We start from the raw sequence: 22985 nt of genomic DNA on the forward strand, positions 1-22985 counted from the left end.
CGATATTTGTTTATATCAATAGTGTCATCAAAAGCGGTTTCTGATGTCAAAAACAAACTGTCAAGACAACTCTCTGAACTTATGAAGAATTCTCTGCTTCTCCGCATTTGCAATTGTTGAAAACTTATACCTTTTTACGATTGGTCTGGAATCCACTTGGTCAGATTCTTATAACTAAAAGTTGAGAGAAATTTTCAGCGGCAGTTTATATCATCACAAGAGACGCGAAAAGCGACAGACTTGACCAGCTGTGTGAGTTCTTTAAGCTCCTTAGAACTTTCGATGTTCATACAACCCACAAACAGCCAACACCATAGAACATGGCTTTCAAATTATACTATTTAAATTTAAATCGATCTGTTTATCTTCTTTATGCGATTAGAATAACATAACATAATCCGTTAGTTTGACATCGGCATCTATTTTAAGTTTAACACAGGTCTACAGTGATCAGCACAATAAAAACGATTGCCTTGATAAATTTAATCTTTAGCGCCTTCCTAGATACATATTTTCCTTTCCAAATATTGTTTCCTAATTATGTACCTAAAGGATTTTAAATTAAACTATTTTACTCGTTCACCTCGATAATACTGTATTAAATTAACCAAATTTAATAAATAGTTTTTATGATTCATATCTTTCCCGGATATGTTTTGTTGTTTTTAATTAAATTTCTCCTTTCGTTAGTCTTCATGGAATCCACAATCCACAATTCTTCGATTCCCCTACCAGCACAAACTGTTCTACGGTACAACGTAGTTGATTTGTGGCTTTAATATTTATTTGCGCAAGACACACACCAGATGGCGCATGTATTGCCCAGCTGCTGTTTTCTCGTAAATACTGTTAACAGCTGGAGAAAGACAGTGCTGTTAAACTTAAGAGAGAGGTGTCGTTTCCTTTAGCATTTAAAAATATTTTTCTGTATTAAGCTAACTGTATGACAGCGTAGTTGAAATTTCTTAATAATATGTTACTTTAAGCAAATTAAAAATTAGTTACCCTTACTGTTATTTGTGCGAACACTCTGTTTAAAAGCGGCGCGCCAAGCACATCAGCTGTTTCAAGTCTCATCGGACAGAGTGGTAACATTTTCACGCCGACTCGCTGTTACCTAAAACATTTTGCGTTAACAGGCCTGTTATTCACGAATTTTCTGCTGAAGCGTGTGGTTGTTGCGGCCGGTGTATGCGTAAAAATAAAAACAAAAAAACGAGAAAACGTACAAAAAACGCGTGTAAAATTTTCTAAGATATAAAATAAATCATTTGTGATAAGTGAAAAAATGTTTAATCGACTCGTGTGCTAACAAATTATCACTTTTCGCTTAACCAAGCGACGCGACTGTTATTCTGCGCTGCGCTCTTCACTGTTTTCTCTGCGCGTGTGCTTTGCTTTTGTATTCGTTGCTTCGCTTGTTTACGAATTTCTGTGTGTGCTCATAAATGTGCAAAAACTAGGAGAAAAATACAATTGTTGAATGAAAATGCCAACAGCGGGCTGTCAAAAAGCAAAAAACATGTTCAATAATAGCAAAAAAGTGTTTCTCGCATTGCTGACGCTGACTGCGCTGCTTCTACGTGACGGCAGCGGCGTCGCAGCCCATTTAAATGTGTTTCTAAATCCTGAAGAAGTGATGCGTTTGCTTGGTAAGTTTTCTTTTCTCCCTCTCCTCATACAGCATAGCTCAATCAAAACATTTTCCCGATAAGTCGCGCCCTTTGTTATTGATTTCTCTACCTAAACAACAACAATGCAAAGCAATTGAGCAATTAGCGACGTTCCATTTGTGTCAACCAATTATGTGGCAGCTTCAATTTACAATTTACCATATAAAATGTACAATTTTGCTTCCATTGAAAATTGAAATGCTTTTCAAAATATGTAGATTTGTTTGCTTTGGCTTAATTTTAGACGCTCTCGCTCTCTCACTCTTTGCTCCACTCCTCACCCAGATTCGGTATCTCGCTCGCTCTCTCATGCATGCTGCTGATGCCGCAGGTGTTGTTAAACAGTTAAACAAATAAACAAACAACAAGCAAAAGCAGCAACAACAATACTGTTTATGCTTCTTCTTCTATGTACATAACTTTCAGTTGCTTCGTTAAGAAATTTTACGCTTCGTAAAAAGAAGCAGCAGCAGCAACAACAACAACAACAAATTTACAAGCAGCATTAAATTTATTTCACTGCCAGGGAATATTTTTGAATATTTCTTGGAATTGAAATTCCTCTACCCAAAAAAAAAAACACACAAGAGACACGCAAACGAGATGACAACGCACAGGCAACAGCAACAACAACAAGAACGACAAGAGCAACAAACACCAAGAACAACTGCATCGACTATGGAACAGGCAAAAGCAAAGGCAAAGGCGAAACGTGACTTGGAGCAGCCGCAGAATCGTAAGACGTGGAGCGGTGGAGAGGGCAAAAAAAAGACAAGAGCAAGAGAGGCTGCCAGAGAGAGCAAGGCATAGCCGGGAGAGGGCAACAAGAGCCAACAAAGCAGGCAATGTCGTCAGCTGTGCGTCTGTGTTCGAATGTGTGTGTGCGTGAGAGCCTTTGAGTTTTTGTTGTTGTTAGTGGGGGTGCAACTGCGCACAGTGGGCGCTAAAGGATATACACATGTTGGGGCATTTTTCAACTGATTTTATAGAATAGCGAATAAAGCATTTGTTATCAAATAAAAATAATTTTATTATACTATGTCAACTTTGAAAGTAGAAAAGTAACAACTTTTGTAATATTTATCCAGCATAGAATATGCTGATATTCGTTCTTAATTCACAATTCTTTGTTTAGAAATTCTCATGGGTGTATATAAATTTTTCGCAACTGCGACATCTACTCGTATGCAACGCCTGCAGCTTGGCATTCGCATTTTTGGCAAGTCGAAAACTTGTGCCGCCCACTGCAAGTGATTTTATTTGCTGTAGCAGTTGTTTTTGTTTTGGCATGTTGCCTGCTTGTTAAGTTTAGATAGAAGTTTTTTCACCATTGCCATGTGTGGGAGCTGAATTCTTTTTTCTTTTTCAATCTGTCTTCTCTCTTGCTCTTTTATTTTGTTACCGCCAACGACGATGCGCATAATTTGCGTATGCATTTTGAATTTTGGGGCGTGAAATCAAATATGCAAAATATCGTATGTTTGGATTTGAATTCCGATTCGGATTTGGATGTGGATTTGGATTTGGACTGTGGGAGCAACGATTCTATGTGAAAGAGTGGTGAACGGGACCTGTGGGCGATTTAAACGCATTCCGACTTTGCTCATTTACAACGATGCGCCGCAGTTTGTTAAAAACACAGCGACTAATTAAGACTAAGTTGAAAAGTTTTCAACACTGTCTCACTCACTCTCTTCTCTATCTCTCTCTCAGCTCTTTGTCGTGCTCATGCTTTGCTTTTTTATTTTTTGATATATGCGTGCAATAAAGAAATGCGCTAGGCTATAAATCAATTAGGCAGCATAATTTGCATTTGATTTGTGTGACTTTTGGCAAAAGGGGTTGACTGCGGACCATCCCGTGGTCGCATTCATATTCAAGTTGAAATTTATCCGAGGCTTGAATAAATTTTTATTTGCATTGCATTTTTATAGGAGCAACGGGAGAGCAGCACCAACAACTCATCCCAACGGGGAGTCATTCCTCCGTCTGCCGCCTTTTGGGGTTTCATTTTAAAAGGCCTTAGTCATATGTCTGTTATATGATAAATACGATATGTGTGTATGTTGAAAAGTAGCCGGGGATATTGGGCAAGGCCAACACGATCGATCGTTGCTGTCACTTGTTAAATATTTCATTTGATTTTCTTCAATTTTCCCATTTGCTTCTTTAATTTTATGAGCCTTTTGCTGCTGTGACACGCTTTGGATATTTTATTATTTAAATTGAATTTTAATGCCATTTTATTTTGTACAATTTTCGTAGTTTTCGTTAGTGTTTTTCTTTTGACAGCTTTTTATGACTTTAACGCTTTGGAATTTTCCTTTTGTCTATTTCAAATGATTATTTTTATGGGCCCATTCTGCGCTGTTAAACTTTGTGTGCTTTGCTTTAATTTTATTGCTCATTTGCTGCCTGTTAATGAGAAGTTGAATTCAAAAAAGTTGAAAAGTTCATCGCTGGAGCTTTACGTTTCTGCCTCTTTCTTTGACAAAGGGATAGACAATCTCCTGCTTAAAAGCTCTCAGTAGCATTCAGCTTTTGACATACGTTGCTCTCTCCCAGAAGCTCTTGTGCTCTCTCGCTCTCTCCTGTTCGCACTTGCTTGGCTTTCTGGTGGTGGTGCGAAAACTGACACGCCCACCGAGCAACGCCTGTATCTCAGCTTAAATAGTGATCGATTGGCGCAGCTGCTAAATAACAGCACAAAGCAGAACGACAACAACAACGAGTCGAATGTGTTAAATTCGCCACCAACTGTGTGAAATAAATTAAGCTCAGGCCCCCCCAAACAGCTTGAATGAGGCTTGAAATATGGCTAGAGTATTCAGCGTCTTCTTTTCTATCTTCTTCTTCGTTCTTCGTTGTGTCGCTGGCCAATTTCCAATTTCTATAAATACGATTTGCATAAATATTGAAACCTTTTCTGTTCGTTTCGAGCAGTTTAAAGTGAACCGCGACTGAGCCACAGAGATGGCAAACAAGCTAAAAGTATCTGAAAGATACACAACGACAATCTGCTTCTGCTACCACATTTAGCACCTAGCTTTGGCACGCTGCCTTTACGAGTATCTGTGTATCTTCTCTGTGTATCGTCTTCATAATCTGCCGTTTGGCCATAACAAGCATGCAAGCATACAATATTATCGTCTCGGGTTTATGGCTTGTTCTTCGCGCTGCTCGCCGAGATCATTTTAGCTGATACTCGCGTTGCCTTGCCAGCGCAAACAGCTTATTTTTTCTCCTTCGCTCTCGCTCTTGCCTTCTGCTTCTGCTTCTCCTTCTACATCTCCTTCTACTTATGCTTGTCGTGCTAAATGCCTTCCACGAACTGCCAACCGATCTCTGGGGGCCAAAGTTGTGTTAACGGTTTGTGCAATGCCCACGATATGATCAGCAGCAACAGCAGAGAAGCCGTTGTTTTGTTGCTCTTGTGGCATGATCTATATTTTAATTGGTCGCTTGCTGCCTCTTGCCTGGTTTGTCTGCAATCTCTACTTGTACTTCTTCTCTGGGCGCAGCTGTGAGCTTCTGTAATGAAGTGGCCATTAACTAATGAAGCTATATGGCCAATACGAGTGCTACCAACAGCCAATTACGATGAGGATCTCGTGACACTCTATAACCATGTCTCGCCTTACTACGTGAGACTATTAACAGACTTTTTGTTTTGTAGTCACCTTATTATATTTTATGATCTTGCACTGTTTTTACTATTCTTACCTGATTCTAAATATTACTTAGGATTCACAATAATCACGCACTCTAATTCATTAATCTTTGTAGTTCTGCCATAAATCTCACACATCCGGTTAAGTTTAGTAATTAATTCTAATAGACGTCTCGCCTTACCACCTTGACTTGCGATCATCGATGCGACAGTCGTTATCGGTTTGAGTTTTGTTTTTGTTTTCGTTTGGTCATCCGAAACGTGACTTATGGAGATTTGTCCCACCGCCATTGAAATCTCCACGATTTGATGTTCAATCCATTGATAAAGCTAACCGATCATATTGTGGCCTCATCGGCGTTATCGATTACAATTTGATGGGCATTTGACAGGTCATAAAGAGTCATTATTTTCGAGTCTCATATTACAAGCATGTGTGTCATTGGAGACTCTCATTTTGTAATGAGGCGAGGGTCGTTTTCCATTGCAATGTGGGTTGTGACTGTCTGCGTCTCTGTCTCTGTCTCATTCTGGCCATAAACCGCCATAAACTTGACTAAGCTGAAGCTTAAACTGATTCAGTGCATGGCCTGGCCATAAAAACTATAGACAAACAAGAACGATTATTTGAATGCGCTCTGCCGAACCATTGTATACTTTATACTCGGAATAACTATTAAATTTATTATCAGATTGTTCTGAAATATTCAGAATATTTTATTCACCCACTAAACTATTGCTTGAAACCAAAAATCACGGCTTTAGCATTTGAAATGTGTTTGTAATTTGTTTTTTAACGACAAATACAAATTGAGTTTCGTGAAAATATTTATATTTTGTAGAAGGTAAAGGGTATTCAATCTGCATTTAAATAAATGAAAATCGCATAAACCGATTGGGCAACGGCGACTGCAAAACAAATCAAATCAAATAAACGCGAAATCGTCGATGGTAACGTTTACGTCAAAGGCTTAAAAAGCATCCGTCTGTTCCATTGACTCTGGCCATTGTAATTGCACAGAGAGCAGTCTGCAGATGGGGAGGTGGGTTTGGGGGGAATGTGGTTATCAGTGCCGTTGCACAGAAGCAGCAACTTGCTACTGTCAACTGATAACCCCGTCGGGCAGGCTCCACGCATGCTGCATGTCAATAATAAATAAATTCCATTGTTTGCCTTACTGCCTGTCTCTTTATTCCATATACGATACGTATATATGTATATGTATATATTGTACGTATATATGTATATGTATATTACACACCAACCACACACTCACACATTCATATATGTAGTTTACAACGCAGTGCAAAAAGGAATAATCATATTTACATTAAACAAAAACGGTGACAAAGAGCAATGAATGAAATTTCAATGTAGCACAGTGGAGCATCATTCTGTTTTTTATTCTAGCTGACTTGGGACATCAAATAATACAAACAAATATCTTTTGAACCCGCTACCAATAGGGTATGATCTCAGAGACTATAAGAGAAAAAGCTTTATATTTTTTTTGTCCCACCTCCGACCCGGCAAATCGAAAAAATGAAATACAAAATGTAATTTTGAAGTTCGGTTCGATCTATGCCACACACAATAAAAACTCCACTGTTTATGATTCCTGAAAATTTGGTTTTGGTTTGGTCTTAGTGGCGTTGGTTATCATTCTGTATGAATATTTTGTACTGTATGGTATATTTTGAATGCAGTAGTTCATCGATATACCAAATACCAGACTTCGGCATAAGCTGCCTGGTATATTTTAAATGTAGGCCTACAGCGATATACCCAATATATACACTTCGGTACATTTTAGTCTTTTTTGCGGTATATTTTTGTAGAATATGGTTTTATTGAGAATAGGTAGCGGACATCTTACTTTCCTACATCTTTTCTTTATCTGAAGTTAGGTTAAAATAAAAAAGCTCTTTACTTTATTCAGAAATAATTTCAAATACTACATAGCTTCATTCCCAAATGTCGATTTGAAATAGTGCCAATTTTAGCCAAATTGTTGACTACGAGAGTTACACTGTGCGCATCATTCGCTGTCGAGTTTATTTCCATCATTCCTCATGAAGCAAGGCGGGGCGGGACGGGGCGTGGCTTGGCAGCTGACAACAGCGAATCCGCTCGTAAGTAACAACTGCAACAGCAACTGTAAAGGGGCATAAGAGCAGCAAGTTGCCAGTTGCAAGTTGCAAGTTGCTCTCTGTGGCAGCCACATGCATGTACACATGCATCTGTATCTGTATCTGTATCTGTGGCTGTTATGTTTATTGAGCTGTACGAGTATGTTTATTTGGGCCATGCACTGTGGGAATTCGCCAGCCAGGCAAGGCATGCAACAAACCATGGCAACTTGCGGCAGCAACATGTAAACTAACTTGAAAGCAGCTTGAGAATGGAATACGTATACTCGGTGAAAGAATAAAATCATGCGTTTGCATTGGCATTGTTGTAGTATGTAGCTGCGCAGTCCTCAATCTTGTGTGAAATATTTAAAAAGTTCACAATAATTTCCCTTGGTTCATCATAAATATGCTTCAAACGTAGACAAGAGAAGCAAGTTGTAAAATCCTACTTTGCTTACACAACTTGTTTTATGATTTTCCTAGTCCTCTGATCAATATTAATCTTGTTCACAAAATCAAATTAGCTTTTGGCATATTTCTTAACGAAAAGACTCGTCGATTTGTTTTCTAAAGTTCAGTTGGCAGCTCTTGGGACTCAACACCAGCAGACTAGATGGCGATTAAGGTTAATTGCTATTGATTTTGAGCATTACAAACTTGGTCATAAACTTTTGTCAGCTAGTCAAAAGCGTCAAGCGAAAAATCTGAATGATTAATTTGAGCCAATTTTCAGGCATCGAGCCCAAAGGCAAACAGCGAAAAGATGAGATGAAAACAAAGCGCAAACAAAGGCAACAACCAAACACAAAATAAAAAAAAAATATATGTAAGCAAATCTGTGCCAAATGGTTGCCAAACAACTGAACAGCTGAACAACTGAAGAGGCTGGCCCTAAAAACATGGCTAATTTAGCTGGCACAAATTTGTTAAATCAAATCCGTAAACGAGTAACAAGAAACGAGAACGTTGCGCCTGCGGCTCTAAGAGCGGGAAAAACACAGAAAAACAGTAAAAGCAAAGCGAAAAATATTAGGCAAAAGCAAAAGCAACAACAACAATAAGAAAAGGCGCATCATTTATCATAACGACGACGTGAGACAGCAATGGGGCCCCAGATCCAGCTACGTGGATACAAAAGGCGCAGATACAGATGCAAAGACCATAGATAGAGATATGTCTTGAGCTACAGCTACAGCAATAGATACGGATACTTTGAGTCAAAGCTCAAAAACATGTTAAATGTTGACATGTGGTAGGCGTTATGGAGGCGGGGCTGTGTAAGCTTTTAAGCGAGATTGTTGTTGTGCGTGATAAGCCCAGTCACATTAGCCTGCCAAGCTGCCGGGAGGGGTGGCGGAGGAGGAGAAGTAGTGGGGGAAATGAACCTGGGGCGAGGAAAAAGCATCTGCTGTGAAGGGCAGCGAATCATTTGTTTTATTTATTTTTCGATTTGGCCAGAAAATGCAGCAACTGCAGCCAGAGTGACATATTAGCCATTAGATGGCAGATGAAAAGGTGTTATACCCACTAAAAATACATATGTGGCAAAGGGCATATCATTTGGCTAGACTTTATAAAACAAGACTGTACTAAGCAAGCAAACTTTATATGTTTATGCTATAATCTTTACAATGAAATAAATTCCACTTTTACTCCACTTTCAATACACACAGCTGAGTCATGAATACCCTTTATTATATTTCCAAAGTATACAATATTCCATCAAGTAATAAACACAGACAGTCTAGATATGTTATGTACACAAAACTAGGGTTGCTTCTCGCACCTGTAATGGATATCTGTCAGTCGATCACACTGAATTTCTCATATCTTTCACGTTTTTTATTTGGCGTGAAGCGTGCACATCATTTATCATCTATTGCAATTTGATGTGGTGCATGATAATGAAGTAAGGGCTAGATAGGAATGTTTTTCGAGACTGAGTCTGAAACTGTGCTTGCAAAACTCCCTCTCGAGTTGGAATTGTGTCTAAATTGAGTATTTGGCAGGCTTAGTTTGCCGAGTTGACAAATGAATCGGGTTAACATATTCAGTTGGGAGTGGATGGGGGGGAAGGGCTTTGCTTTTGGGTGTATTCATACTTTGACCTCTGCTTCAGGAATCAGCAAGGCGAATCGAGAAAACTTCACGAACTGCAACGCTAATTACAAGAAAATGGGAAAATAGCGCCAAAGCCACAGCCACAATCAGAGTCAGAGTCAGAGCTAGAGCTATAGTCAGAGCCAAAAGCCATAGAGCCAAAAACATTTTTGAGTGTCTAAAACGAGTTGGCAGCTTGGCAGTTGTCTATGTACTTGCAACTTTACTCCTTTGGCCTTAGAGTACTCCACTGCATGTTGTGTTGTTGCCGCTTGCTGCCAGCAACAATGGTCACGACTCTTGGTTCGGTAGCAAGCTATTAAAAAATACTGCAACAACAGCAACAACTACAACAGCAACAGCAATTGCAATAACAATAACATCAGCGACAACGACAACATCATGACTGCACGCTCTGCAAATTCGACATACGATATGGATACTCCAACTCGTACTCATACTCATTCCAGCACTCGTAGTCGTATTCACATGCACCCATGGGGTCCTGCCTTGCTGCTCCTGCCACAGCTGAAGCTCGAGGCACGCCCCAGCAAAGGAGTTGCATCTGATACCAACAAGTCGACAATTTAAACACTCTTCTTTCATTTAATACAATCAATAAAAATCATTTTATAGATGAAGAATATGGTACATATATAGTTGGTATAAATTTGAGGCAAACAACACAAGTCCTAATATAAGGTTTACTGGATTAATTCCTTTCAGTGTTTTTTTTCTGCGAGTTTTCATTAATTGGCTGTCAATGGGACCCATTGAATGGGTTAACAAAATTTTATTGTACTTTTATATGAAATAAAATGATATGGTGATGTTTAGAAAATAATTTAATGACTATTTATCAATTGCATTCCCTTTATTATTACATTTCATTAATGTGTATGCTGAGTAGAAAGTTCGCTTAAAGAAATGTACCTTAAAACTTATAAAGATTACTTTACTTATGTATAGATAGATTCACTTATACTGCCTAAGATTTGCACAATACCCCAGTACCGCTTTGTCTAGTCCTGTCTGCTGGGGCTAGAGTATACAAATGCATAAAAACATGCAGCCAGTTATGAACATGGCACACACAAAGGTTAAAAAAGTTCAAGAGCCGTCGAGCTGGGCACATGCAAGTGACATTTGCTCGTGACATGAAGGTAGACGGCAACGTCGACGACGACGACGACGATGCCACTTCAAGAGTGCCTCGTTGGGCGCCTCTTGAGAAAGAGCCTCCAGCCTCCAGCTCATCCCTTTTGGGGAGGGTCTCTCTCGTCTCGTCTAATGCCGTTCTCTGCAAAGTGCAATAAAGCGGTAACTTTCACATGAGCTTGTGAACTGCGTCTTCTGCTTTCACCGCTCGTCCTCCCTGTTGCGCCTTCTTATGGCAGTTCAATAGATGCCACAACTCGCGCAGTCAAAGGGTCAATGGAACCGTGCGGCTGCCCAACTTTCCCCGCGGGGAGAGCCGACAGCGGGGAATGTTGCATTTGATTAAGTCATGGGCGCTATTTTTAAACGCTAGCGAGGCATTTGTCGCAGCTAGACAACGTGCAACATGTTGCACATTCGAGAGAGGAAGTCGCCCCTACAGCTAGAGCGACGCGACATGCCCTCAGTCTGCCCTTCCCTCGCTTCTCCACTCTCCACTCCATGTCACTGCCTCTCTGCCCACGTTTGCCGCCTCCTACTGTGGCCCAATGTGTCTATGGCTCTGACACAATTTATACGCGACTGTGTCGCCGCCAAGTTGAGACATTCCTCGCGGGGGCACGGACAGCACAGCACAGACAAAGTGAGAGAGAAGAGTGGGGTGAGGTGGCTGGCTGGCTGGCTGCATGCCCCCAAAGTTCTGGTCTATGTCAACCTACATGCTCACTGATTTTTATTGTTATTGCCAGTTGTCAAAGGAAGTGCGCTCCGTTTCTCTCTTGCTCTCTGTGCTGTCTCTCCCTTTCTCTCTGGCTCTCGCTCTCTTTGGCATTCCATTTTTCGTAAATTATTTCCTGTGCTTTTTTCCTCTTGGCTCCTATGAACTGTCTCCGAGTGCAGTTGCAACAGCGGGCGGTTCCGAAAGAGTTGAATGCACCACACAGCGAAGGCTTTCAGCTCCGCAGGTAGTTGGTTTAGCTATCAAATTATCAGTTGGCACTGTCCAAAAATGTGCCAAAAACAAGTTGAGAGATTATGAAGTCAAAGAACACAAACCAAATTCTTTTACATATTAGATATTGATAAAGAAACAAGAAAGATTTATAGGAAAACTACTTTATTCTTGAGTTAATGACATAAAAATATCGATATCAAAGTGTTTGCTTTATAAAAGCAATAACTCCCAAGGAAGAGTAGTTTAATATACAGAAATGTTCTTTATATATAATGAAATAATATGATCTAAATATGTTTACATGTTGCACTAGAAATTTTTAGTGAAAACAAAGAAATATACGACAAATTGCTGGCCACCGTCTAAGTTAATGACTTGACTTAATTAATATCAAAGTGTTTTATGATCTCACAGAATCTCTGAGAGAAGCACTCTCTGAAGACAGAAATGCCACTATAAACAACATACAATTTCTGAGGAATGAAGAGTTATTTTTTCTCGTTTCATCAGATCATTATAATAATAATATTGAAATAGGCTTATGAGCAGTTCCATTAACTTGGCCTGAAGTGTGTCTGCGTGTGTGTGTGTGTGCGTGTGTGGTCGCTGGCGTCTTATGAGCTGAACTACATAGATTGGAAACTACCTGCACATTTCATAATCATTAACATAAACAACACAACAATCCATAACAATTCAAATCAGGGCCAGACATCTTTGGCAGCGTCTCGCATCGCATCGCAGAGCAGTCGCAGTCGCTTCATTAACTCGATTTTGGCCACCACTCGCTGGCGGTTGGGTCAAACCGCAAATAAACTCGATGCAAGAATAACAACGAGAAGAGTAACGCGAAGAAGAAAAAGAACAACAAGAGCATGAAGAGAACTAAGAACGAAGAGAATAATAACCGTCAGACGGTGGACAGCAGACGGATCTGAAAGAACAAATCTCAGACATGGTCATGGCTCATTTTCTGTGTTTGTTTTTAAACCTTTTTTTTTTGTTTTTGGTTTTGTTTTTGCTGAAAACCAAATCGTGGCCTGGCGACACGAGTTGTTGCTTGTTTTGTGTTACACATAGATCTTCATACAGATATAGATAGAAATGCAGATGCAGATGCAGATACATTTTCAGATACAGATACTGATAAACTCGAGCAATAGTTCCAAGGAATTCCCTAAACTCTAAACTCGGTCGCCCATGTTTATTTATACAATATCCAAATCGTTGCCACAGTTGATGGACAAACAAAAACAAGAATCTCAACATGCCTGATGAAAATTCCATCTAGATAAATTTACATGCAAAGTGCATGAGTTTGCTCCACTTACAAAATTGTTGCTTTTGTGTTAGTTGCCTCTGCACTCTGCACGTGTCGTAGATGCTTTTCATATTGATATCAACTCCTTTATTGTACGTACAAAGTTCGACGTGCTTTTTACTTTTTGCGGTCTTGCGAATCGCGTGATTCGCGTGTTTTTTACCCATGTTATGAATAGGTTAATAAACTTGTCAAACGCTAAACACAGCTAATACAATTTGCGAGCGATAAGAAACCCACTGAAAAAAGAGGAGGTTCTTATAAAGGGGTTGCTTTTATACACCATAATAATAACGATAATAATCGGGAGTAGAGAGAGTTAGTAAAAAAGTCAGACTTGCAGATTTATTTAGCATTCAATTAAGAAATTAAATAGAATTACAGAATTCAAAATTATTAACTTGAATGAAAAATTCTATATTTAGAAGAATAAATATATATATTTTTATACGCTACTTTTATTAACTATCTGAAAATTTAGATCAAATCCATCTATCATAATTTCGTATCTGTAATTTTATAAAGTTGACCTCAGGCAATGCGAAAGTCAGAGAGAAGAGCTATCTATAAAGACAGAGTTAAAAGTTGAGATATTTATTTTTAGACTTTACCATTTGGCTGTGGACAAAAAAATAGAACTTTGCATTAAATTAAGAAATTTTAATGAAAATAAATTAAAATGGGAATTTTTCAGAGAATCTAATAAAGAATTATTGCTTAACACAAATTTTCTGAAATTGCATTACGATTACAATAATTTCCCTTCTTTAATTCTATTTGCAGGTGTCTCCGCCGAAGTCTACTATGTTAGGGAGGGACACATCAACAATTACGCTCTGAATTTCATTGTCCCAGTTCCAGCGAATGTCCAGGACGTGAGCTTCACGTGGCAGTCGTTGGCTGGTCGCTCGCTTCCCTACAGTCTGAATGTGATGTCCTCGGATCAGGAGGTGGTGCCGCGTCCGGCGTTGAATGTGTCGGGAATTGGTGAAATTCCCACACACATTCAGACCTGGTCAGTGGCGCTGCGCTGCAGTGGAGTGCGTGCTGCCGAGGTGGACATCACGATCAGTCTGGAAGTAATACTGAATCGGTCACTGAACAATGTCACACACTTGGTGTTTCGGCGCAAGAAGATCTGTCTGCTCAACGAGAACGGGGATGACCTCAAGCAGACACTGGCCAATGATCAGGACGATCCTCAGTTGCTGGAGACGGTGCTGCCACCGCCCACGGGACTAATCACGCTCGTGGTGGGCGTGACTGTGGCCATGAGTGCTGTCTGCGTCCTCCTGGTGATCGCGTACTGTGTGCGAGGCGCGGCAGCCAAGCGGCAGCATCATCAGCATGGCGGTCAACCCATGCGCACGTCCAGCTTCCAGCGTCTAAATACTCAACCTCCTTGCCAATCCTCACTGGGTTCAGCCGCATATATGACGCCTTCATTGATTGCTCCCGTTCATGCCTCGTCGTTGCCCCGGAAGGTGGCTGTGTCGGTGGAGCAGCAACAGCAGCCAGAGGAGCTGCATCGTCGCATCTCTGAGCTGACCGTGGAACGCTGTCGCGTGCGCCTCTCGAGCCTGCTGCAGGAGGGAACCTTTGGGCGTGTCTATCGCGGCACCTACAACGATAACCAGGATGTTCTGGTGAAGACAGTGGCTCAGCACGCCAGCCAAATGCAAGTACTGCTTCTGCTGCAGGAGGGCATGCTACTTTATGGCGCCTCGCATCCCGGCATACTCTCCGTCCTGGGCGTGTCCATTGAGGATCACACGACGCCCTTTGTACTCTATCCCGCGCTGAACAACACCCGTAATCTGAAGTTATTCCTCTTGGATCCCGCTTGTGCTCGCACTGTGACCACCATTCAGATAGTCATGATGGCCTCTCAGCTGTCCATGGCGCTGGATCATCTGCACAGCCATGGCGTGGTGCACAAAGACATTGCCACAAGGAACTGCATGTGAGTAGCACATCACAAAATACACAACGAACAGTTCTTTATGTAACGTTTTCTTCCCTCTTCTTTTACTTTTTCCCCCTGCTTAGCATTGACGATCAGCTGCGCGTGAAACTCTCCGACAGCTCGCTCTCCCGAGATCTCTTTCCAGCGGACTACAACTGCTTGGGCGACAGTGAAAATCGCCCCATCAAGTGGATGTCTCTCGAGGCGCTGCAGCACAAGCAATTTTCCGAGGCCAGCGATTCGTGGGCCTTTGGCGTGCTCATGTGGGAGCTGTGCACTTCCGCCAAGCAGCCCTACGCCGAGGTCGATCCCTTCGAGATGGAGCACTATCTGAAGGACGGTTACCGTCTAGCGCAGCCCTTCAATTGCCCCGACGAGCTGTAAGTACTTGGAACATGGAACATGAAAGCCTATTTCATTATACTCATCTGGCATATGTTTCTTCTCTTCTTTCTCCCTCTCTTTGTAGATTCACAATCATGGCCTACTGCTGGGCTCTGCTGCCGGGCGAACGTCCAACCTTTGCCCAACTGCAATCCTGCCTCTCAGACTTCTATTCACAGATCACACGTTACGTCTAAAAGAGAAGGGCGAAAGTGAAGTTAGCGATGCGCACTTGCAAAGTGCGTGTCTAGTCCATTGAATTCATCGAATGGCCCTCGAATTCCTCATCAACGTGAAACCGTAGTTAGCTGATGTCCCACTTAGTCTGTAAACGGATTGTTAAACTGCCAAATCATTATATATAGAGTCTCAATTGAGCGAGATTACTCAGTGTATATATAGAGAAATGAAAGCGACGATTATGTTCTAAGATCACCTCAAAGACTCACACACAAATACATATGAAGAGATATGCGACTTATAGCAGAGAATGCAAATTCCCCAAGAGTTTTTTACACACACGCAAACTAACAAATCTAGCAAAAGAACCTTAAACCGAAATCAAATATAGTGATATTTATCTATACAATTATACATAATGTAGTTTACACATCTAGCATTAGGCGATTTTTAAGCATATACCATAAAAGATAAACCTACACATATTTATAAAGAACAACAATCGCACAATAATATACATATACTATATGGGTAATAGAAATTTATATCGATTTATCGAACACGAAGAACGGAAAGAAAAAAACGTAATAAATTTAAAATACTAAAAAATTCAATAGAACTTGTGTTTTCTTTTTTATGGGTATAGTTTTATTACCAATCTTTAGTGCAATTCACTATAAATAGGCCATTAAAATCGGTGAACCCGATCACAACCTGAATCACATTTCGGCGAAAAACCTTTGCTGGCAGTGCGTAAATTTATGATGTTGCCTGAAAATGTTCGAGAAGTGAAAAGGCGTAACCTTGGTTCTGACTAAGATATCCAAATACCAAGGGACGCAGAGAAAGAGAAGGAGGTGGAGATAGAGAGAGAGAGCGAGTGAGAAAGACTGAACATTGTTTCGGTCACACAAATTAGCCATAAATTTTAATTTTACATGACAATGTTTTTTTTTGGGCCTGGCCTGAAAGACGCTAAGAGGATAAAGTTGGTTAGCGCCTACGCCCAAAGCAAGAAGACGAATCAATTTTGCTGTGGCTGGTGTCCTTGGCCGCACACACACACACACACACACACATATGAGCAGCCATTCACACAGGATAATGGCAAGATGAGCGTATATATATCTTATGTGGAAACTGCGAAAAGTGCGCTAAGTAGGTGAGGCAGTCCATATGTGTGAGTGCATGTGTATGTGTGGCTGATTCGACAACACATGTCCTGCATGTGGGTGTGTATGTGTGTGTGTGTGTGTCCTTACACTTTAACAGCCATTCTCAGAGCTATATCGTAAATATTTTGACAGAATCGCTTTTGCTATTGCCTTTCGTGTTGGCCATTGTGTTTCACAGCTTTCCCTCTCTCGTTCTCCCTCGCTCTCGCTCCCTCTCTCTTTCTGTCGCAGACAGTCAGTCTTAACTCGACTCCTTGTTATTGTTGTGTCCCTGAGAGAGGGCGGCACCTGCTGCTGCCTTGCTGATGCTGCCTGCGGTAATCCTTGTGTTTGTGACTTGACCTGCTTCGTTTGCCATGGCATTTGGTTATAGCCTTAAGCGGCTTTAAAGTTACATTTACCGTTGCTGGCTGCCTGTTGCCTGTTGCGTTGACTTCGTCCTCAAGGAGCCAAGGAGCCAAAAGGACTCATGTGATATACGAGCCAGCAGCCATTGTAAACAGTTTGCTTAAGCACATAGTTTGTTTATACTTATTACTTGCTAATGCCCCCTAAAATATACGATATGTTTATGCATATGTGCCACACATCTGCTCTTGTGTCACTGCATGTGTGTGTGTGTGAAGTTGCAGCAAATCTGACAGCATATTGATATCTATTCCATGCAGCTGACATATGTACTGCTCATATACTTACATACGTATATACTGGCATATAGTTGTGCACATAATTGCAAGTCAATGTGTGCTGTCCTTTTGACTGACTTGCAAACCAATCGAGAAGCCAATAAGCTGTATTCCTCTTCACATAGTCGAAGCATTAATACTCTATAGTTACATTCCATGGTTTATACATATGTATATATGATATAATGCTGTGATTCAAGTTAATTGAGATAGGTGTTAATGTATAGAAGAACTCTTAGTAGAGCTTAACGCTCGTGTATATATTCCAGATAATATAAATTATACGAAAGGTGTCTTAAAGTACTTTGGGTATAAAAGGAATATGCATATTTCAACACATATTTTAATTTTAATTATTTTTAAGTGATAATAAATAAATTTCATAAATACTAATATGCATTATAAAGTACGCATCACAATCTAATCTATCATCTGCAGGTGTTTGAATAATCTTATAAGCAAGAATACAATCTCAATAAAAATATAGAAATCTGATACTGCGAAATTACTTGTTCGATACATTTCGTTACTCTAAATGTCCCATTACAATGTGTTGGGTGTATGCGCAGTTGTAATACACTCAATTTATTTACTTCTGTGTATATTTTTGCAACATTTCCCAGGCATTTTCAATAAACAGTTCAATTCCTTAACCAAAATACTGTCTTGCATTTCCGGTTGTACGGGCGCCAACAGCTCCAACTCCAACTCCAACTCCAAACTCCAGATCCAGACGAAGTTGAAGATGAAAATGACGATGAAGACCCGTCCCTAGTGGTAGAAACGAAGGGCAGCCAGGGGAACTCTTCTTATTTGTGCATTTTTTTCTGTACCATGCAGCATTTATTTCCGTGCAACATGCAGAGGCTGCTGACGACACACTGATGAGCCCGGGGGCAAGCCAAGGGGCAAGGCTGGATTTCCATTTTACATGGCCGTGCGATTTCCACGTACGCGAATGACGTTACTCGACGCTCGACCCGACCCGAACCGAACCGGCTCGGTAGTTTCTCAAGTGGCAGCCGGTTGAACGCGCCCCAATGGGCTGCCCCTGCCACCGACTCCCTCGCACACTTGCAGTGCGCCTCGGTGATAATTTAAAAAGTTTATATGCCGTCGACTGGCGGACAAACGGAATGACTGACTGACTAGCTGGAAGTCGAAGCTGTAGCTGTAGCTGTAGCTGGAGCAGCGATTCTAATGACAACTTAAATAAACAACTGCACAATGGTTGGAAAATTGAGGAAACGAAGCAGTGTTCAAGTTGTTTTCCCATCGTCGAGGGAGGCGCATTGTGTGGAAATATTTATTTTCTATAAATTATTTTCGATTATCGCGAGCCGTAGACTGAAGTTCCCCACTTCTCCCATCCGGTCCGTTCCGTTCAGTTCAGTTCAGTTTGCTGCTCTATCTGACTAAATAAATACAGTGCGCTGCAATTAAAGCTAAACAAAATGCATAATTTCTGGCCATTTGCTGTGGCCTCCATCGATAAGCTCCCCACCACGACTTCATCGAGATAGCGGAGCTCCAAAAATTTATGTGCAACGCATCCGCTAATGGAATTTTAATGTTTCATTCGAAATAGTCACAGTCACATTTTCATTTTGCTTTATTCAAATATTGAATGCTAGTATTATTTTCCTCTTTTTTATGGCGAGCATTCATTGTTGTTAATAAGTGAAAATGTTCGTCGATTTTATGTGGAAACGGTTGGCCAACTATTTATTTGGTGCACCTGGCGCCGCTATTCCACTGAAATCGAGTCGAAAATTCACGTGAAAAAGTCTACCTTTAACGAGCTTCCAGGTAAGTAGACGAAACTCCATTGCAAGCTAATATTTACCTTGCTGGCGACAAAACAACATGGTGCAGACTTGGAAGTAAAAATTGTATTACAATTTTAAGTAATCTATTATGTTTAGAGTTCAAAAAATTGTAGATGTAATTTTCGTGAATTTTGTGTATTTACAAATAATAAATAACTTCAATGATTTCTCGAACCAATTACATTAAGAGAAATTTATTTCAGCAGATAATTTTATACTTTATTATTGTATGCGCATTTAGTTAATACACACTAGACCACTTTTAGCCGGTGACTTAAGACGTAAAATTAATAATGCATTTAATTCGAGTCTTCAAGAAGAATGAACCACGTTGAGCATTACTTCCAGGCCATAATCTAACAAGAAAAGCTGGCAGCAAGTTTGCTCTCAACCGGAGAAACTTTGCCAACTCGTTCGCCCTGGCAACTATCCAGTGGCAGCTCAGACTTGGTTATTCACGCAAATCCTTTAATGCCATTTATCATGGAAGAAGGTGCGCACATCTGAACATCTGAAATGCATGCAGAATATAACGCGTCCTGGCTGATCTCTGGCAAAACAACATTAAATTGAAACAAATTGAACATAAAAAGCATTCAAAATAAAGCAAACACCTCAACGAAGCGACTAGCATCAGGACCAACACCAACTCCAAGAGCAGCACCAGAGATGCGCAGGATCTGGAGGGGAAGTGAGGACAAGGATGCGAATGAGTTTGCTGGCAAAGTAAACACACAGTCCAACACCGAAGTGGGAGTGAAAGTCGGACAGAATTGGGCCAAGGGACCGAGAGGGAGGGGAATGGAATGGACTTGTTGGATGGGTTACTTTGGTAGTTTCAAAAATAGAACGCAAAATCAAGCAAAGGTACACAACAAACTGACTGAAGATGCGAAAGGGGAAGTTAGAGGAGAACATAACTGAACAGAAGAGAAGAGCAGTGAAGAGACACTGACAGACTGCCAGACTGCTAGACTGCCAGGGAAGGAAACGGAAGTATTTTCTGTTGATACTGAACTCAATTTAGACGAAATCAAGTCAAACATGGCAACAGCTACCGGGAGAGACGAAAGGGGAAAAGAAACGAAGGAAATGTTGTACTAAATCATGTGGGAGCACAAAGGTAAATGGAGGAGCAGGAGTCGGAGGCTGCGTTCTGTAGCTGTATGCTGGATGGAAGCTATGCACTTGGCGTGTGTCCAAAAGAATGCTCAAGACGGAGTCGACGATGAGCATGTCGCAGAGGTGTGTGTGCCGCCTTCTCTCGAAAGTCAGAAAAACTTGAGGCCTGATTGATGTTTGTGCTCTTAGTTGTTGTTTGCAGACAGCTCAGAGCAGCACAGGACAGGACAGCACAGAACAACCAATTCTGGTCTCTGAACATGCCATTCAATTTTCGATTAAGGTTTCGTTAGATGCCAGCAAATTGGTTTGGTTTAGTTTAGTTGATATTCCGTTCCATTTGGGTCCCCACTAATCAGTCGCCATGTCCAAATATTTATGCCCAGCTTCGGCGGGTGTCAAGCGGAGGCGGTGGATAAAAAATACTGCGAGTAGCAGTCGCTGTCTTCAAGGAAAGTGAAAGCCAGAGCAAAGGATAAACAAGGAATAGTGCAAGACAAGCAAATACTAGTGGCATGTTTTCTTGTTTCTGTTAGTGCCCATCCTTAAATTCGTATGGGGTATTATGGACTACCAAGTATGTCAGATATCTTTTGTATAAGCAGTTAGTAATTACTATTCATTTGAATAAAGAGCAGCTTGTATGAAATGAATTGCGATGTCCTTAATCATAGTTTATTGGACTGCGTCAAACGAAATTGATATAGAATAGGGTATCAACTGGTCGTTCAAATGGGTAATACCACAAACTTCCTTACATTTTTTTTTTTTTGTGTTTGCTTTCCTTTTGTGAGTCACATTTAATGGGTTTAGCAATGCCATTTTTTTCCTTTCTCCGACTTTTTTCGGCTTGCCTCGAACAAAACGTTTTCCTTTCGTGGGGGGTGGTTCAATTTCGATGGTCGGACAATGGATGCGGACTGTACAGTGTGTACTCCGACACCAGACCAGGGATAGCAGCATAGACACAGACTCAGCATGTGGCGTTGGGATTTGTATCCTTGCGTGAACCTCATGCTCATGCTTATTCCTATTCCCATTCTCATTCGCATTCTCATTCTCATGTTCATTCTCATTCGCATTCGCATTCTTGCAGTGCGGGCTGTCGGCACTTTCACTGGCCGCTCTATTTACAGTTTAGGCCAAAGTGCGAGGAGTCGGGAATTCTGTTTGGTAAACATTTCGACTCTGTTGTTTTTAATAAGAAAATTGGCCAAAGGCCACACAACAACAGCTACAGCTACAACAATAATAGCAGCTGAAGCATTGAGAGGAACAGGAACAGGACTAAAGGCATCTCTCTGGCAGATTGCTTTTAAATTTAAGACCCGTTTCGTTTCAGTTTTTATACCATGCTGTGACTGTCATGTGTATGCGTATGTGTGTGTGTTTTGCTGGTGATTTATGCTTGTTTGTTTTGGGCTTGGGATTTGTGGGTCAAGCTGAGCCGAACCGAGTAGAGCAGAGCTGAGCAAGGACAAGAATTAGTTGGTCCAGCGCATTGATAGAGTTTCAAGTGGATAACAGATGACTCGGAAACGAATGAAAATTCGGATGCTTGCTGAATAAATAAACCCAACCCAACCTAGCTTCATACATACAAAACTATATATGTTACTAATACCAATCCCTAACCAAATCCCCAGCCAAAAACAGCAGCAGCCGAGCAGAGAATAAACAACCAAATCTAGATGACATTTGCATTATAGATAATAAATCTTTTAATAAACTACGATAAGATCTCAATATTTTCGTGCTGGAAAAACAAATTCCCAAATCAAATGCAAATACGAATATGCATTGAATATTTTCACATTCACATCCACATTGAAATTTAAATAAATAAAATATGAATATAAAATATGTTCACTGAACACAACAAGAACAAGACAAAGTCTCAAGTTGAAGTCGCAGCAAAAGACGAACATCAAAAGCCGACGTGCGATAAAAATCACAGTCAAAATAATCATTGGGGAGCCCAGACTCGACTCGACTATAGAGGAATGATGAAGGGGAGAGTGTAGTATGGGGAAAGAAAGAGGTAGAGGCGATTCGAACCTCTTATCGACGCAGACATCGCAGGCAGAGAGAGAGAGAGGGTAACAATGAGCAAGAACAGCTTCCAGAATGCACGTGATTTGGATTCAGTTTTTTTGAAGATGTTCGCAATGGAGGAGCTGATGCTGATGATGCCCGAGATGTTGATGATGATAAAGACGCGGACTTGACTTTGGGGCGTAATCAATTAGGCGGTTAGGCCCGAAGAAGGTAAACACGCAGCTTAAACGCAGCTGAACTGCCTGCTGACAGTGGCAACCCTGTTAAGCGTTGCCTAAACTCACTTATCGATAATCTCTGACTGATTAATGTCGATTATTATTATGGTCTTATGGGAAGCAGCAGCAGGGGGTTGGCTTTAAATTAATGAGTCAACCATGTTCGATGGTTTCGTCTTTAAAACTTTCTTTTTGTTGATTTGCTTAACTTGATAAATGATGCAATTATTGAAGCGCCCTTACTCACCCCCCTAAAATGCCAGAGCACAGATCGTGCGTTAATGGAGAACCTCATTAATAGGGGTTGACATTTTGCCAGGGACTAAAAGTGACAATACGAGTTTGTAGAAGCAAATG

General features: G+C 40.8%; 1 protein-coding gene across 1 annotated transcript; it reads left to right on the top strand.

Moving 5' to 3' along the window:
- Nucleotides 1-972: 972 nt before the first annotated feature.
- On the top strand, nt 973-15849 carry LOC117564045 (tyrosine-protein kinase Dnt). The gene is made up of 4 exons (XM_034242654.2): nt 973-1652; nt 13794-14973; nt 15060-15356; nt 15446-15849. The coding sequence occupies exons 1-4, from the start codon at nt 1484-1486 to the stop codon at nt 15555-15557; spliced, it is 1758 nt and encodes a 585-aa protein (XP_034098545.1). The 5' UTR covers nt 973-1483; the 3' UTR covers nt 15558-15849.
- The last annotated feature ends 7136 nt before the right edge of the window (nt 15850-22985 follow it).

Source organism: Drosophila albomicans, chromosome 2L, assembly GCF_009650485.2.
Source record: "Drosophila albomicans strain 15112-1751.03 chromosome 2L, ASM965048v2, whole genome shotgun sequence".
NCBI lineage: Eukaryota > Metazoa > Arthropoda > Insecta > Diptera > Drosophilidae > Drosophila > Drosophila albomicans.